Below are 18866 nucleotides of genomic sequence, written 5' to 3'. Positions count from 1 at the left end.
TATGAACATAAACTAAAAGTTCGGTCGTGAAAAAATCAGTATACAGTTCTTCCCACAACATTGATCACAGTGCAAAATCTTTCAACGCGAGAACGTTGTATTCCAAATAGATTCACACCCAAAGAGAAATTGTACAATTGAAAGTGCGGTGTTAACTCCGCCAACAAAGGGTTAGGGGTAGGGGTAAAGTTAGGGATAGGGGTAGGGTTATGGATTAGGGGTTAGGGGTTAGGGGTAGGGTTAGGGGTTAATTGATGTGTAATATCTATTTTGTATCTGTTATTTGTGTCTTATCTATCTGGAAAACAATGCCACCCCTTTCAACGTGTTATGTGAGTGCGTATTTTTGTTAGACAAAACTTACATGAGTAAAAATTGAATATGCACCGATTGTGTCTGGTCAGTAAGCGAGTCACGTCGTTTACGTTTACGGTGAATGGTTAGGGTAGGTTAGGAGATAATGACATTCTAAGTGTATATAATAACTTAAGCCCAAACGTAAACGTATAGCTTGATTTTACCCAAAGAGAGGACTACGCACTATTATTCGCTGATGATCTCATTCAATATTTCTAGCTTTGCGTATTCACGTGAGCCCCCAGTGTAAGACCATTCTGGATCAGCTGGGCGGATACTACTTCCACTGCAGAGGACCAGTGACTATGAAGGTCGGTGACAGTATTAACAATTACATTATATATAGCATGGTTTACTCTAACATACGTATAGATTATTTACGACATATTCCAAAGTTTTCCAGTTTTAAATTTTCGATACAAACTCGTGTCAAAAATAGTATCATGTGTTCTGAATAAAAACAGCTAGCATGTTAGTTCATGACGTTTATGAACGTTATCGCATGCTTCTCGATGATTTTAAAAATACGAACAAAGAAGCACATTTCGTCGTAAAGAATCTAAAAAGCGCAACAAACACCCGGATCTGGAAAAGCATAGTAAAATATAGTTTTCATTATTATAAAAAAAACTCGTATCAAAATAATAATGTAGAATTGAAAATATTTTTTCGTTAAATTAACACCTTTTTTGGTGCGAGGCTAAAGGATGCTTACTTAACACCTCTTGCTTGAAGCCCTAAGCATTCAACCAGCAAATATGAGTTAATTGGCCGTTAACAACGAAAAAAAAATTCTTATGTGTGAATCGCGTTTTAAACATGTTTTCAAATAGCTTTTTAGTTGTGAACGGTAGCTCACAACTAATGTAGAGTGGCATTTTTGCAAGTCAGTGTGCTGTTAAGTACGCTAGGAACGATAACTGCAAGTCAGTCTGCGGTAAGCTACGCTAGGAACGATAAACACTGCCTGTCTGCACTACCTGCAGTAACAATATGCAGACGAAGAATGCTAGGAGCGTTTGCTCTACTACTGCATTGTTTGTATTTAATCAATAGTGTTGAACTAGACAACATTGGCCAGTCTAGTGTTTATCATTGACATCTGTACATATTAGCTGCTTTCAGTGCAAACGGGGCTTAATACATGTCAAATAAGATTAGCTTTTGCACACTGTGCAATGCGCACAAGCTAATCAAGGACGACACTTTCTGATTTTATGGTGTTTTTTGTTTAAAGAGAGTCTCTGGTAATGGGATGACAATTAATGTATATGCATTAAGCCCTGTTTTCCCAAAATGAAGCTTAAATTATCTTTTTTATTAATGATTTGAAGAATAAAAAAACACATCTCGACCTGTTCTTGAAGACACACTCTTTATAAATTTGAATGGGGTGTGTTCATTTCAAACTTGCGATAAAAAAAGCTATAACATAATTTTGAAAACTGAGTTGCGTCTAAGATTTTACAACAGCGAACAAAGTCAGTGCCTTCAGCGTTTTGATTAAACATGTGTTCGAATCGCTTGTTAACAGGTCTTCGAATCGCATTTTTTAATAGTTGTTCGAACCGGTTTTTAAACATGTCGAGCGATTAAGAAGTAAGAATATTCACTAGGAGCATTCTACGTGTATTACGACTCTGATATATTGATATGAAAAATACAGATAAAATGAACAGATGAAGTATGGGGAGTGATGTAAGGGAACATAAAATATGCACTGATCTCTGTCATTATTTTCAGGGCAAAGGCGAGATAACGACATTCTTTTTGATCAGTAAAGAAGGCTTCAACAAACCATTGACGGACCTCAAACTTGCTGTTCCTATAGAAGCGCATGAGTTTAAATAACTATACACAATTCCAAGGGATCAATCTAATGTCTTTTTTTATCCTGTGTACGATTTGCTGGACTGTTCATCTATTAACCCTTTCCCACTCAGAAACAAAGTGAAATGGCTATGTGCAATCAGAAACAAAAACAGAACGGCCTGCGAGTATCTCGCAGTATGTTCAGGTTTTATGCTGTTTGCTGCTCATCATAATCTTAGGGTTGGAAATTTAGCCTTTAAAACTTGAATCTAGTAAGAAAGGTGTTAATTTAAATTTAAATTTCTAAGGGGCTATAAATGCGTAAAAATTCGTGTCTAAGTGACAAAGGGTTAACATTTAAATTGACCTATTGTTCTACGCGGTATTGAAATGCCGTACACTGCAAGCGGCGTTACCTCCCTTCTGTGGATTACTGTAGACACTGAGTCATGAAATGCGACCCGCGTGAATCTGGAAGGATTTTTATCTTTTTTAATGATTCTTATTTAAAGCAAATCAATGTCATGTTCTACTCAAGAATGTACATGAAATATTGGAATGTATAAAATAAAAAAATATTTGATGCATATAAGTCATTAACATCTGTCATGCTTTTGTAAAATCAGAGCCTCTTGGATAAAGCTAATTTGTGAAAAACACTCCAAGTATGAGTATGTAATAACAAAAAGCAGAGTACATTTTTAAAGTTGTTATAAAATGCTGCGTTGGGTTTGACGTTGGTTATGTAGATTATTGTGCAATAATTGTTGAAAAAAATGTTATTTTTCAATAATATCTTATTTAATTCTTGTTGTGATGAGTATGCATATCAATAACTATGTAATAATGATGCCTACATGTTTAATACTGTAAACGTTATATTGGTATCTATGTTATTTTAATTCTTATTAAATTGTTTATCTAATAAAAACATTTTCCAAGTTTTGATTTCACATCCTCGATAAGATGTTTTTTTCGTTTCAATGAAAATTGTTGCAGTTAATTGCAGACAATAAACCTTTTAATTTTTATTAATACGGGGAAGAGCATAATGATGATGATGATGATGATGATGATGATGATGATGATAATGATGATGATGATGGTGATGGTGATGGTGATGATAATGATGATGATGATGATGATGATGATGATGATGATGATGATGATGATGATGATGATGATGATGATGATGATGATGATGATGATGATGATGATGATGATGATGATGATGATGATAATGATGATGATGATGATGATGATGATGATGATGATGATGATGATGATGATGATGATGATGATGATGATGATGATGATGATAATTATGTAGAATAATAGAATGATAAAAGACTTAAGATAAACGGACGTAGCAAAAACACAGTAATTAAGTCAAATTTAACGTATACTGAACTTTTAATCAATACCACATCGTCAAGCATAATGTGCAATTCGTTCCTTTAAATCTACGATTTGGATTTATATGTCTAACCGATCTTGATAAAATTGCTTTTCACACTTGAACATAGTGCATTTGTTTTCTTAAATTCGTTTTCAACGGCGCCTTATCTTCCAAATAGTTCATATGCTGAACATGTTCTTCAAACCACCTTGACTAAGCAAGGATATTTACTTTAAATACATATACACGTTTCACGAATAATGGTTAACAAAATCGAATTGATAAGGAAACAACTTCATTAATATACATTTATACATAATGAGTATGAAATCGATATCTTTCAGGTGTGAGTTATTATTATTTCGGTGCGTGTTTGTATAGATCTGTTTATAAAAAAAAGAATGACTTGTAAGTAATGCATGTACCTCGCTATCGCCATTCACCAAAAAGGACGGATAATAAAATAGCTTGGCCTATGTTGAAACCAATATCATGAATAAACCAAGCAGCATACAGACGCGTGTGTAAGTATCGGATCATTTTGCATCGAATAAACGCATGGCATAGTTACGCTCAAGCCAGTAAAGGGATAGTGGTTGTAAGGCGACTTAAGTAATTTTACTACAATCGGCATGGTAAGCTAACATTTATATGGATCGCGCTCTGTACAAAAGGGGGTTAATGCATGTACGTAAAGTGTCGTCCCAGATTAGCCTGTGCAGTCCGCATAGACTAATCAGAGACGACACTTTCTGCTTGTATGATATTTTCTGTTTGAAGAAAGTCTCTTCTTAGCAAAAGTCTATTTACAGCTCAAAGTGTCATCCCTGATTAGCCTTTGCGGACTGCACAGGCTAATCTGGGACGACACTTTATTATCATGCATTAAACCCCATTATCACAGACCACGGCCCATATCTTATTTGAACGTTTTTGCTAAACGTTGTAACTAGGCTAACAGTAATGTATAAATTGTAGTTAATTATTTCTTCACGAGCTGCTTATCAGCGTACAATCAATACTGAGACATCGCAGGCCTCAGTGTATTTATCTGTTGTTTACAAATGATATATAGCTCGCCAGCGTTAAAGGGGCCTTTCCATGTTTTGGTCAATTGACAAAATTAAAAAAAGTTGTTTCGGATTCGCAAACTATCGTTTTAGTAATGATATTTGTGAGACAGTAATACTTATCATTTACCATGCTCTAAAATAGCCATTATATGCATTTTTTGACGATTTAAAACCCCGAAAATTATAACGCGAAACGAGTTAATAATTTGGAGAGTTCTGTTGTTGCCGTTATATTTTGCGAAACTACGAGGATTGCTGATATGAAGTATAAAATACATCTATCATTGCATGAGCACGGATGGTCGAGTGGTCTAAATGGTTTGCTTTTTACTCCAGGACTCCAGGGGTCAGTGGTTCGAGCACTTTAGAGGATTTTTTTTTTCTTTATTCTTGATTTTTTTACTGGAGCTTTTTAGATCCAATGTTTACCTTTATCAATATAAAGCATTTAATGTAAAACTTCAATACATGCCACAATCTGTGAAAAGGCCCCTTTAAAGCTAATATATCAATACATTCTAGGCCGTTAATATGACGGGTCATTGGCCCTAATTTTATAAGTGCGTCTTAATGATACCAGACTTGAGGTTATTAAGTCGATTATAACTACATTGATATCTAAAGTTTGTTTTGAAATGGTAATATATGGTATAATTAATTCAAAATATACATTCCCTTTCAACGTTTCGCATGTTCACTTTGGTCAATTCTGTTATGGAAACGCAAATTACTTTCTTTTAGGAAGTTCATTTTAATATATCATTCCATTTAGGACTTAAGCAAAGACCAGCTTGTTAGAAAGACGCTGGAGAACTACTCCGGGGCATCGAATCTCACGCACAACGAGAAAGTGCGAGAACTTATGGCGGCAGGGAAGACAATCTATCATTTCGGATTCGGTCAATCGCCATTCCCTATTATGAACAAAGCCGCCGAAAGGCTTAGCAAACATGCATCGAAGGCCGCTTATTTGCCCGTGGCTGGTAACTTTATATTTATATCCAGCGTAGAGCGTGCACATATCTGCATCTGCTTAAGCGTTCTGTGCATGATATGATGGTTGTCAAGTATACTCTAAAAATATATAAGTTGTTTTTTAATTAAAAAATAATTGGATCGCAGTTCATGTAAAATTATTATAATTAGGATGGTATGTGTTTGAAAAAAGTGTGTGGATCTATTACATGTATCTTTATAATCATAAATTATGTATGAGCATTATTTAGCCAACAGCAATTTATAACGCACATTACAATATTAATTTTCTTTTTTAGGTATTCAGGATTTGCGATATGCGATTTGCGATTTCCACAAACGTTATGACGACATTTCCCGTTCACCCGATGACGTCATAGTTGGCCCTGGAAGTAAGGAGCTGATATTTCTACTCATGAACATATTTGAAGGAGGTAAGATTCGTTCTTTCATTTTAGACGCATAATATTTTTAAGAACATTAACAAAAGACCCTGAAAATAAATCTGCTGACAAAAAGTTTTCTATGTTACAGTCGACGTGAGAACATCCATGTCACTGTATAGATCACAATCAATAAATCAATATGACAAGCTCTACGGAAGAATCAATGTGGTAACATTGTAACGAAATGTATGCGAATGATATGGTGTTTTTTTTTAAAGAAATGGCTGTATTGACCTAGCTTTTTAGGAAAATTAAGGTACAAATTCATGGTCGTTACGTCGTGTTGGTAAAGAAATTCCTTACTGCATGCTAAAGAGCTAATCTATGCGCGTATTTTATATTGACACAGTTTTAAAAATATCAATAGTTTTTACATTAAAACTACACTGCGCATACATGTTCCAGATTTTAGCCTTTGCAAGACGAGTATATGTATTTAATGTAACTCAGATTTTAAGATTTAACCCATCAAAAGAATGAATCTGTAAAAGTCGACGAAATAAACGTTGTATAATATAAAAATACAATATACATATACATGTAGTTGTTCGGACCATAGAATTTGACTTTCTGAATGGCATTTTCACAATCAAGCGAGATAAACGTATTTAGTTTCGAAATAGATTACATACCAGTAAGTATATTACGCGTCACTTAACAATCGCTTCATTCCTTCCATTCAGTATTTGTCTCAGAAAGTGGTCCCAGCCACGCATTCGAAACGTAAACTCCAAACGCACAAACATATTGATTGTGTCAAATTCTTACTTTGTTCACCTCAGATGGGCTTGTTAACAATTTACATAATAAAAAAACTAAAGTATTATTCCTCCCTCTTAAATAAGGATGAATCTTTATTTAACCAACATTATTTTTATTATGATTCACATTTATATTTACTCATGTTTAAAATATAAAAGACATTAAGACCCATCAAATTGTGAGTGGGTAAAGAAACGAAAATGGACAGAACGTATTTTTAGATGGTCGCTTTAGCGACCGTCTAAAGTGCTTGATGTGAAATTCAGGTCGATACGGCCTAGGTATGATTAACCCAATACCCGCTTGCGTATCCGCGCAAGAAAGAGTTGTATAATTTATGCAAGAGGTTTGAGTTCTCCAATTATGTGTATTCACAAATGGAAACATTATATTAATATCGTGTTATATTCAATATTTTCGAACGGTGTTTTATAGAAAAGAATCAATAAACAATGATCGTATTGTACGTGTCGCGGATGAGATTGTTTATGAATGATTAAAATAGTCCACTTTCTGCTGCGTCTGCGTGACGTAGTATTTTCGCTCAGCTCATTCATAACTCTGCGGCTGGCGATAAACAAAGGGGAGTCCGGGTGAGAATAACGCACTAGTATAAGGTTACGCTTGTTTATATTCACAGGTCTCAATTAATAATACGTTGACCACGAGTTCAACAATTATTACAGGGATACGATAGACAACATAAAAAATGTTTCATTATCGCTGAAACTGTTAAAAAACATTTAAATATAACAAGAATATTCTCTAAAAAATGTAGTCTTGCTGTTTTGAAATAAGGTTTGGAATTTTGGTTTCTAAATAACTTAATTCAAAACAAAAGTTTAATTATAGTGTTTTTTACATGTTAGTCGCATATTTACCGCATTATAATGTGTGTTATAATAGGCAAACCATACATTAGTAAAATTCAATCTGCCTTCGCACATAGAAGGAATGGGTCAATTGGGTGCTGCGTTTCCTGTGCTTACTTCAGTTAGAGGTCAATTCTTTACGTAATAGCAACCACAAGGCTCCGGCTTCAAAGGAATTGCGGAGCGATAATAAAAGTCGCATGGTATTTGCGTTTAGTGTCCTATTTGGTCACGTGGTTCTTTTTTTGCGGGTGTTTTGGCATTCATGATATGAGGCTATTAATAGATGTGCCTGTCGATAAACAAAGGGAAGTTTACGGGTTATAACAACGCAATAGGTTACGCTCTCACATACAACTCAATTACATAGTACAGGTCGTAAATTGAGAGATTCTGGGAAAAGTTGACGCTTATTTATATTCTCAATTTATAAAACGTTGAACATAAGTTCAACAATAACTTCAGCGATACGATAGACAAAAACAAACAAAAAGTTTCATAATCGCTAAACCCGAATATAACAAACAATTTATAATAATAATACGAATGACCTGTTTCATAACCTCGGTCATGCTACTACAGCGGGTATTTCTAAAAACGTTCTTTGGTTCTGAACAGATAGCGGCGATCTTTTGTATTTACGGGTGCTAGCAACGCAAAAGTAGAAGGTTAGTAGAAGGTTTAGCTTGTTTATATTCACAGTTCTCAATACATAGACAGTTGGATATGAGTTCATCAATTACTACAGGCATACTATAGGCAACCTCGAAAATGCTTTATAATCGCTAAAACCGAAAACAACTAAATATATTATATTAAATATATTTATAACAATAAATGTCTTTTAAAAATGTAGTCGGCGTATACGCTGACTTTGAAATAAAGTTAGCAATTTACTTTTCTAAATAATTAAATACAATTAAACAAAAGTTAACTTATTGTTTTGTGTTTTTCACTTGTAAGCTGCATATTCACCGCATGAAATGTGTGTTAGCATTGTCAAACCACACATTAGTGTGAGTTAATAAAAAATATACTACGGGAGAGCACTTCATATGTGTCCTCATATGCCTTGTTAAGAGTATCTTTCTTCACTATCGAAATATATCGTATGTTTATATTTGATTTAAACGCAGTTTTCTTTCGACACATTTAAATCACACGCCAATAGCGCCGTCATGCGAAAATGGGTCTTATGCGTTTCGGCAAGCGTTTGTTAAACCCAACATGTGCTTTTGCGCAGTCAGGCCATAGGCGATGCTGTTCGCTTTAAAATTACTCAATATGTTATGTTTCTCCTTACTAGAAGCAGGGATAGCTGAGTGGGCTATTAATATGATGGGCGCATATGGAATAAGACCCATTTTCGCATGACGAGGGTCATTACAAATCTCATTGCGAATTGAAAATGCCACATTTAAGAACAATGCTTTTTTTTTACAAAATTGAATTCAAAATAGCAAACTTGTTAATAATGGCAGCCTATCCACACATTAAGGAATGATTTCCAGACGTGCTGACCAAGTACGGCAAACATTGTGATATGATAATGAAACGATTTTCTCTTATCGTGACACTATACTATTTCGCTAATGATTGTTTTCTCATCTTGGAGGCAAAAGTGAAATTCTGCGAGATGGATTGTAACGCGTAATTGTAACAGGGCCACAATTTGTGTCGTTTGAGCATACAGAGAGAAGTCCGGAATTCCTTACACTGAACAGTGCTATATCCTTTAAATTGAGCACATACGCAGTGATGTAGCAAAAATTCAGAGGTTGTATCTCGAATCAGCTTATTAAATATTCGAAAATATTCATGCGTGTCTGTTGGCGTTATGTAAAAGTCACTAAGATGAAAACTGAAACAGCTACGCCTAAAAGCGCATTAGTGCTCTATACCTATGTTTATGTTAGCGTTGTTGACACCGTGTAAACTGCTCGGGTAACAAGTAAAGCATAAACAGCAATGTTTATATACTTTTATTCCTCCATTATACAAGATACGAAGATTATTGTATATTTTGAATTTGTATATGGTGTCAAAAATCAAAAGTTTTGTACACGGAACTTTCATTATAAATTTATATTCTTGGTGAGATAGTCATTTGATATTAGAAAAATATTCCTTTAATATGATGGTGACTGCAAATTTTCTTTATATTAAGTTCTCATAACCATTTTCATCATACTTTCTATGCTTTTAGAACTTCCAAAAAGCATGTTGTTTTTATTTTGTCTTAGTTATTTCTATGAAATAATAAGGATGATAAAAAGTGCACACAAAAAAAATCGACCCGTGCGCTATGACACACACTTTATAAAGTTGAATGGCGTGTGTTCATTTTAAACTTGCGATTGATTTTCAAAAATGAATTGAGTGTTAAATTATGCAATAGCGAACATCTTCAGTGCCTTCAGCGCTTTGATTTCTATCACGGGGGCATTCTGATATAGATATCATTATAATCTTGTAGTTTGGATCCTCGCTTCAGATACTAATGTCATAATACCCTCGTGGACTTCAGATTTCGTTATAACGATCCTTTTTCCATCGGGAACTTGTACAGGTATCATTGGCATAACTTCGTCGTGGACCTCAGTTTTCAGATATCAATGTCTGGTTTAGTTTGTTTCGATTATGTCACTAAAACACGTGTAAATGTTCTAATCATATAGCATTTCGAACGCATGTTTAATATGAAAGATGTGTTTATGATAATAACAATAACAATAATAATAATTATTATAATAATAATAATGATAATAAAAAAAATAAAATAATAATAATAATGATAATAATACTAATAATGACAATTATAATAATAATAATGATACTACTACTTCTACTATTTCTATTACTTCTACTAATACTACTACTACTGCTACTGCTACTACTAAAACAACAACTACCACTATAACTACAACTGCTGCTACTGCTGCTGCTGCTGCGTCTGCTTCTGCTACAACTACAAAAACTTCTACTTTAGATATCATTGTCATTTTCCTGTCAAATCCTTACGTTGCAGATATCATTATAATAATAATAATAATAATAATGACAATGATAATGATACTACTACTACTACTTCTACTACTACTACTACTGCTACTGCTACTGCTACTGCTACTACTAAAACAACAACTACCACTATTACTACAACTGCTGCTTCTGCTGCTTCTGCTGCGTCTGCTTCTGCTAAAACTTCTTATACTTCTACTTTAGATATCATTGTCATTTTTCCGTCAAATCCTTATTTTGCATATATCATTGTTATTTCCCCGGTAGGATTATTTTTATCAAAAGTATTTCACTTTTCCGCCGCGGTGACCTCGTTTCAGATATCATTGTCATTTCCCCTTCCTGGACATCATACAAGCCTCAAGTCCAGCTGTCCCAGCATGCACCGCGCGTCATAGTAGCCAACATGGCCGACAAGTGGAAAATCACACCAGCGTCATTTAAACAGGTACAGTGTAATTGTCTAGCTTTTGTTTTACAACAATCATAATATATAACTGAAGAGACAATTGTATTGTTTTGTCGTGAATCCAGAAACTCTCATACAAAATCGATAAATAGGAGACGGTGCCTGATATAAGTGCTTACCATAAAATATTCAATAGAAGGACATTGTGTTTCAATTAATACACACGATACTTATTGCTCTGATCAATACTATTCGATCAACACAAACTATGTTTCTGAAGGACTATTCAAACAAATATGCATCGGTGCTGACCTTGGCGTATGAAGCCTCCCTCATACAATAAAAAGCACCTTCTGATGGATGCAAGTCGCAATAGGTCTATTATTCAGGAAGAGCGGCGATCGAACTAACCCATTAAATCACAGGGCATAGTCCTTTACTTCTGTTAACTTCAACATTCTAGAGAACGCGTTCCATATCCAAATTATGAGTCTGCTAAATCGGCACTACCATTTTAGCTCACGACCAACATGGGCAGCCAGCTAATATGTTTAGAACCGTTAATCGCCATTTCTTACAGGAAATATAGTTTTTAAGCCTGACTTCAGTAAACAGTCCGAAACTGTTCCACAGGAGCGCCTAGCTGACAAAATGAGAATCGCGGCAACATCATATAGTGGGGCTTCCTTTCATATCGGTACTAACACGTATTTGTTAAAAGAGAAATATTAGCCGCATACCCTGTAATATACGGTGCACCACTCTGTCATCAGATGCATTTTGTTCTTCGTGTACATCAACGTCATAAAAGTTTCATCCGCCTGTGAATTCTTAGCTGATTATAGCCTCCTATACAAAAAAAGAATATACGCTCCAAAACCTTGCACGTTGAACTAGAAAAGCTCAGCAAATGTGAAAACAACTGCATGATGTCATGTAAACCAGCAAAACACTCTGCAAAACAAATCCATGCGAGTCTCCACCATGATGTGAAGGTCAAATGCTACAAGACACTCAAAAGGCCCACCCTTGTATATGCAAGTATACCACAACCAACATCAAAGCTGTACAGAAGTGCAGTGAATCAAGAGGATTTGCAACTGGCGACTTAAGGTCGACAAGCACTATTAGGCAAATGATGCACGACCAAGGCATGCGGACTGTGCAACAATGCCGAAATGAAGCAAAGTTTGTAATGATGTACATAAATATATACAATCTGTTTGACAGGCTGTGCCATTTACACTCTGACTTATTATTAACAATCCACGATGTCCATCATGCAGACATCTACAATTATTCCACAATGTAGATTAGTAACAGCATGCTGTGCGTTAAAGATACCATGTGACGTCGACCTTGAACTTGAACGCCCTAGGTTCCCATGGCTTTAAATAATTAATCTCGATATGTGTACGTGTTTACATTTATAACATATATTATACAACTATGTGATACATTCATTCAACTTCAACTAGCGTTGAATACACTTGTTGTTTATGATGGCCTAGTACATTTCTGGTTTACAGCATGTGCTATGTAAGCTAGGATTGCTTTTGCTAGTCGGATCGAATTCCTGTAACATCATTCTTTTTCGATTTCAGTTTCTTGAGTCTGAGAATTTCTCCACGGTTAAGCTTCTTATCCTTAACAACCCGGACAATCCTAGTACGTAAACTTGGTTAATGATGTTTAATATACGTCAAAATAACATTTATGTGTTCATGCTCTGTCATTTTTTCTATATTAACTGTTTGTAGGGCTTAACGAGAATGATTTCAGCTTACTCAAACACTTCAAATCCCTGTGATCTTTTATAAGATATCGCATATTTTAAACTTGATGCCATACAATCGCAGTGTCATTATGAAGATAAAGCAGCAAATGCTTCATCAAAGGAAATAATCATATGTTTTCCTTTTTCACGTCGCTCTGATGCATTATCGTTTAAGCGAACCCTTTTTAAAGGGACCTTTTCACGTATTGGTCAATTGTCAAAATTAAACAAAATTCTTTCAGATTCGCAAAATTTCGTTGCTATTATTATATTTGTGAGGAAACAGTAATACATGTACTGAACATTTTCCATGCTCTAAAATATCCATTCTATGCATCTTTTGAGGATTTAAAAACATGAACATTCTAAAGCGTTGCAACGCAAAACGATTGAATAATTTGGTGAGTTCTGTTGTGTCGTTATATTTCGTGACACTACGAGGATTGTTTATATAAAGTATAAAATACATCACTCAATATATGAGCACGAATGACCGAGTGGTCTTAGCGATAGACTTTTACTCCAGGGGTCACAGGTTCGAGCGAAGTTGAGGGTTACTTTTCTTTCTGTCTATAATTTTATTCTTGTTTTTTACTAGAGCTTTCACGATCCGATGTTTACATTTATCAGTATAAAGCATTTAATGATAAACTTTAATACATGCCAAAATCTGTGAAAAGGTCCCTTTAAGTTTTTTATAACCGATTCAATATTTTGTTGCAGAATTAATTGTATTTGTACATGAATACGACATAAAAATGGTTAAAGTTAAGATCGGATTAGCTAGATCTGAGGTATGTTGTGCTTTAACACTGGTAACTTTTTTAACACTGGTACCTTTGTCACTTTTCAGCCGGTACATTATACACGAAGGAAGAATTAATCTCTTTGAGGTAATAGTCTCTCTTTGAGGTAAAAGTCGACCTTAAAAATACATTCGGTTTTACTCTTTTAATTTCAAAATTAACTAATTCTGATTGGGAATTAAACAAAGTGTGACTGAAAATAAAAACTAAACGTTTATTTTATAACACGAAACACTGACTTTATGTTTGAATTAAAAACAAACAAGTGATCATGAATGAATTCATACGTTTTCGTTCCTAAATTCGTTGCAATAACTTGAAAAATAAACAATTTAAGCACCCTTAATATGTCCGTATTGTCACACAAAGCACAAAACAATGTGTGTATTACATTAAAGAATAAACCATACAATCACACTTTGTGTCTGTTTTCTGATACAAAACACAAAACAAAGACAAACGTTGACAAATAAATCTTTAAATATATGGAGTTAACAATAACTAGGGTAAATGTTGGTTATCTGTATTCGAAATCTCTACATTATTTGCAGGGACGTTTGCAGACAACACAAAGTCATTGTATTGGCCGACGAAATTTACGCAAGATTAACGTACGCTGGTGACTTCACATCGATGGCCCAGGTACAGCGATTTATATTTAATTGTGTATGCACATTTTATGAATAAGGCGGGCTTTAAGTTATTAATATATTGTTTTACATTAAGGGATCCGGGGCCGCAGGTTCGGACCCGTCGTTATTATCTCGCCCACTAACGCACACTTTACGGAAATATGATGACTATTACGATTTCAGTTTTCACACACAGCACTTAAAGACTTACAACTGTTGTATCTCCGTTTCGAAATCAACACATGTTCCTTTGCAATTCCGAAATGGGACTTATTCATGATCGTGTATTTTATGTGTATTATTATTATTCCTAAAATAAATTTATATTTTTATTTTTCGGCTTTCAGTTTAAGCTGGCCATAAATCTTTATGGATCGAAGTATTCGGATTTTTGTTATTGAGCTTCCAATTTTTCATTGTAATAATTAAATATTCGTTGACTTGTAAACAATAAACTATCAATATTTTGTGCAAGAGATTGCAATTTTAAATGATAGCGTCCTAAATACATTTTCGACTAGGCTTTACTCAACTAAATTTGCATAGATGTCAAGTTTAATGTTGGTGAAAGGCCATAATTTGGCACTCTTTGGTACGCAAGCGCAGTACATCCGTTCTTTTTGCTTTATATTTGTATCAAATTTATCAGTTTTGACCATAAATAAGCTACAATCTAATATACCACGTAACATCAATAGACCAATAAAGCCACATTATATAAAAATAATACCATTTAAATAAATAGTAAACTTTTAACTAGAAAATTAACCTTATTAATAACAACCCCGTTATTGCCGGCATGTTGTTGTTATTCAGCATAAATGCATAGCTTAAAGTAAGACATGCTTTATACCAATACAACCAATTAGTGCCGAAAATGTTTTGTATTGCTTACAATGTGTCGTCTATGTGTTGCATATGCCTAGGCCTCTGGCCCGTTAGGTCTTGGTTTGAACCAGCTCACAAATTTAGGCAAATGAAGAGTGCGCAGTAATTCACTATCAGTCCAACCTGCTTTATCAATCAAAACCAAACAAGAGTTACATTAAAACTGTTTTCAAAACCATTTTTGTGAATCGCAACCACAATTTCACATCTGAAAATGCGAGAACTTACAACACTGAGTGTCTTGCTAAAATGCTTCCCTGATAGTTTATATTAAATGGTAAACCGTTATTTTTTTAAACATATTCCAAAGCAATAATTTCTTTTACCAATTGAATGGTGCGCGGTGCCAATGTATTAATCATATCCCCTTGCGAGTTTGAAGTTTTTGCTCAAAAACCGAATAGTGCTACCGAAAGAGGGAAACAAAATCTGTAGAACAATATGCTTTGATTCATCACATGTTTGATGGCTGACCTGTCGGTCACTAAAAGGTCATAAGTGTTGCAACACATCTTAAATGCTGTGTTTTGTATTTTTTGTTAATGAACTATGAGACCAGATTTAATCATGTGTGTTTGTCTGGAATCTATTTTTATGGCAATTTCGTTAATCCCCTCTATATTTTAAGGTGTATCCGGAAGGCACCGTGTTGTGTTCTGGGATGTCAAAGTGGGCCAGTATGGGTGGATGGCGGGTAGGTACACATATCGAAATCAAAAGTGTTTTATATTTTTGCAACATGATAACAACTTTATTAAAATATATCAAATCCATGCAACATCACACAGTATCCTACTTGTAACATCAAAATGCAACATCACACAGCATTTCCAACTTGTTACATCAAAGTTTATACACATTAATGATAAAGTATTTAATAATTGTAAGTATTCCCATAATTGTTACCGTTTAATAAGGGAATGAAATGAAAAAGAAATAAGTAAATCAGTGAGGTAAATCCTTATGTAATCCACTGTGCTGGACTAATTGTTAACCTTGATTATATTCTTCAACACAAATGCTTTTATTTAGCGTGATAATCTTTCCCTGTCGAACAATATATTTTGCAAATTTAAATGAAAATATAACTTGTAAAAACGCCAAAAGAAAAATGACCTTTTTGGCTGATTTCATGACTGTTTTGTGTCATTGTCAAATAGCAAAAACAACTTTGTGTATTGATGACTTGTCTGGAATGAAGATATGAAGATACGTTCCTATATTGTTTTGAAAATAATTATTTAATCGAGTAATAAAACATAAATACGCTGTCCCAATTACATTGGCGATAATTTCAAAAAATCTCCATGTGTCGAATCTCAAAATTTTCAAGAGAACGTCTTCACCCCAGTAAACCCGATACCTTGCGGGTCGTGTAATACCATAGAAGACAGTGCTGTGCATTTTGGCATGAACTTACATAGGGTAAGTAAATTGGAAAAATTAAATTTTTCAAAGTCCCATTTGAAACAACTGTGTATTAACATTGATAACAAAGGTATTGGCCTACATGTAGACAAAATTCTGACAAATTTTCTTCAAAAATGAGCGAAATGTGGCTCCCTGAAGTAGAAGATTGGGCAAAACGGGCCATGTTCAGGCATTTAGGGGAGAAACAACTTCTCTAATTTGCAAGCCACTACAATAATTAAAGGATTTATACAAACTTTCACATGTCTGCCATAACCTCTCAGCAGGGCTTCTCCAGAAAACTATTTATTGTGGAGAAATTTGCGTTTTTAATGACCATGTTGGGAAAACATTGATACCATCTGGGGAGGACCAGGGAACCATATATGGGCAGTGAATTTATAATTCTTTTTCAGCCATTATGTTGCAATTTCTTTGCTTTGTAGAGGCCTACAGTAAGTGTATGTGGGCACATATGCATTCAATTGTAATTTTTATGCCTTTTATATTATCAATAGTGCCTTTTCAACATTCTCGAGTTTTATTTCTTTTTACCATCACTATTTGGAAAATATAAAGAAAGACTTGACTGTTTTGTCACATACATTAATTGGTTAGGTACATAAAAATGATGTCTTAATAAGTGTATATGGGGTTTGTTTGTATAATATTTATGTGGCGTGTTCTGAGACTTTTGGTGCTAATTCGGCAAGTGTCATAATGAGAAAAACTCACTTGAAATGAAGTCGCTAAACTTGCGCTTAATGTTTTGTTTATATTGCCTTAAGTTTTCTGTGATTTTACTGTTTAGCGTATTTAAGTAACATAAAAATCGGCACAGACTGGCCTATCAAACAAATAGTTGATTTTGACCTTTTAATTTCAATGAGCCGACTTGTTACTCCCCTTTTAACGAATTTGGCCATTGCTAATTTATAACCACAAACAAGACTTCAACACATGACGTTGATACCGATTTTATACATTTAACCACACAAAGTACAGTTGATTAAAAGAATAACACTTACCTTGTTCACAGACAAGTTTAATCATTGTTATGAATTCTTAAAGGATATTTGCTAGAAAACTTTACAGATAAGTTATTAAATGATTAAACTTTTAGTCATTTGTTGGGTGGGTGGGTGTTTGGGTGGTTGGATGGATGGATGGATGGATGGATGGATGGATGGATGGATGGATGGATGGATGGATGGATGGATGGATGGATGGATGGATGGATGGATGGATGGATGGATGGATGGATGGATGGATGGATGAATGGATGGATGGATGGATGGATGGATGGATGGATGGATGGATGGATGGATGGATGGATGGATGGATGGATGGATGGATGGATATCTGACCTTCTTGAGAAGAAGTTTGATAAGTTATTAATACCACACCACCAGAAAACACTAAGCATGTTTGCTAAATGCATGTGATATATTAAGAGGATGAAATGGAAAACAGTGCAAAAGCAACTATTCCTGTCTATCCCACTTGCAGATGTGATAATGCAAGTTGCCAACCAAAATGGGACTAATAAAAGCTCATATTACAGCTAGTTGCTGTAACAAATTTACAATCACAAGCAGTCTTTGATTTTGTGCAATGACAAAGATAGATTTTAGAGTAACAATAGCACTCATGCTGATATAATATGTTTGAATGTTGAAGACATTTTACCTATACTCACTTTATAACAGTATGCATTTTTAATGATTTATATTCCATTCCACAATAACGGCTTAAAATAACTGCATGAATTTATTAATGTTTAAATGGTTACCATGGTAACCACAAAGTTTTAATCATAGTCATGTAACTAACTCTGTAATATTTATGATCCCTGAATGTTTTGTTTTTTGATAAGTTTTATGATATGAAATTGTAAAATTAAATTATATATATAAAGCTAATAAGGTTGCATCGATATATGGAGTTTGAATGTTGTATGTTCATTTGTTCAAAATTTATTTCATGAAAACAAATCGGGCGGACAAACAGACAAAAATCGGGACGGACGTAACATACTGGGATAGGGACGGTCGGGACAAACTGATTCCTATATAGCCCCCAAACATACTTTGTGGCGGTATAATAATGTGTGTGGGGGTGTGGGGGGGGGGGCAACACTAGCATTGTGAAACAATGTAATTTTAGCACAAACTGGCAAACGAGTTTGTTATTAAGATAAAACTATCAGCTTTACATATCTAAAGTG

At 34.5% G+C, this 18866-nt stretch overlaps 1 protein-coding gene across 12 annotated transcripts in view; it reads left to right on the top strand.

Moving 5' to 3' along the window:
- LOC127880769 (aspartate aminotransferase-like) overlaps positions 1 to 18866 on the top strand; it is a 181692-nt gene that overhangs the window by 146590 nt on the left and 16236 nt on the right. Inside the window, exons 1-8 of one of the 12 annotated variants that reach the window (XM_052428155.1) lie at positions 4114 to 4203; positions 5414 to 5624; positions 5916 to 6050; positions 11038 to 11165; positions 12731 to 12794; positions 13757 to 13796; positions 14261 to 14351; positions 15858 to 15923. The exons of 4 other annotated variants lie outside the window; for them this stretch is intronic. In XM_052428155.1, the coding sequence (XP_052284115.1) occupies positions 4201 to 4203; positions 5414 to 5624; positions 5916 to 6050; positions 11038 to 11165; positions 12731 to 12794; positions 13757 to 13796; positions 14261 to 14351; positions 15858 to 15923 (738 nt within the window). In that variant the 5' untranslated portion in view covers positions 4114 to 4200. Of the gene's footprint in view, positions 1 to 4113; positions 4204 to 5413; positions 5625 to 5915; positions 6051 to 11037; positions 11166 to 12730; positions 12795 to 13756; positions 13797 to 14260; positions 14352 to 15857; positions 15924 to 18866 lie in introns of those variants that run through there. 7 more of the 12 variants (XM_052428154.1, XM_052428153.1, XM_052428152.1 and 4 more) reach the window with 7 other exon arrangements.

The sequence above is a fragment of the Dreissena polymorpha genome, chromosome 5 (genome assembly GCF_020536995.1).
Source record: "Dreissena polymorpha isolate Duluth1 chromosome 5, UMN_Dpol_1.0, whole genome shotgun sequence".
NCBI lineage: Eukaryota > Metazoa > Mollusca > Bivalvia > Myida > Dreissenidae > Dreissena > Dreissena polymorpha.
The sequence above is the reverse complement of the archived record's forward strand: the minus strand, read 5'-3'. Positions and strand labels throughout refer to the sequence as shown.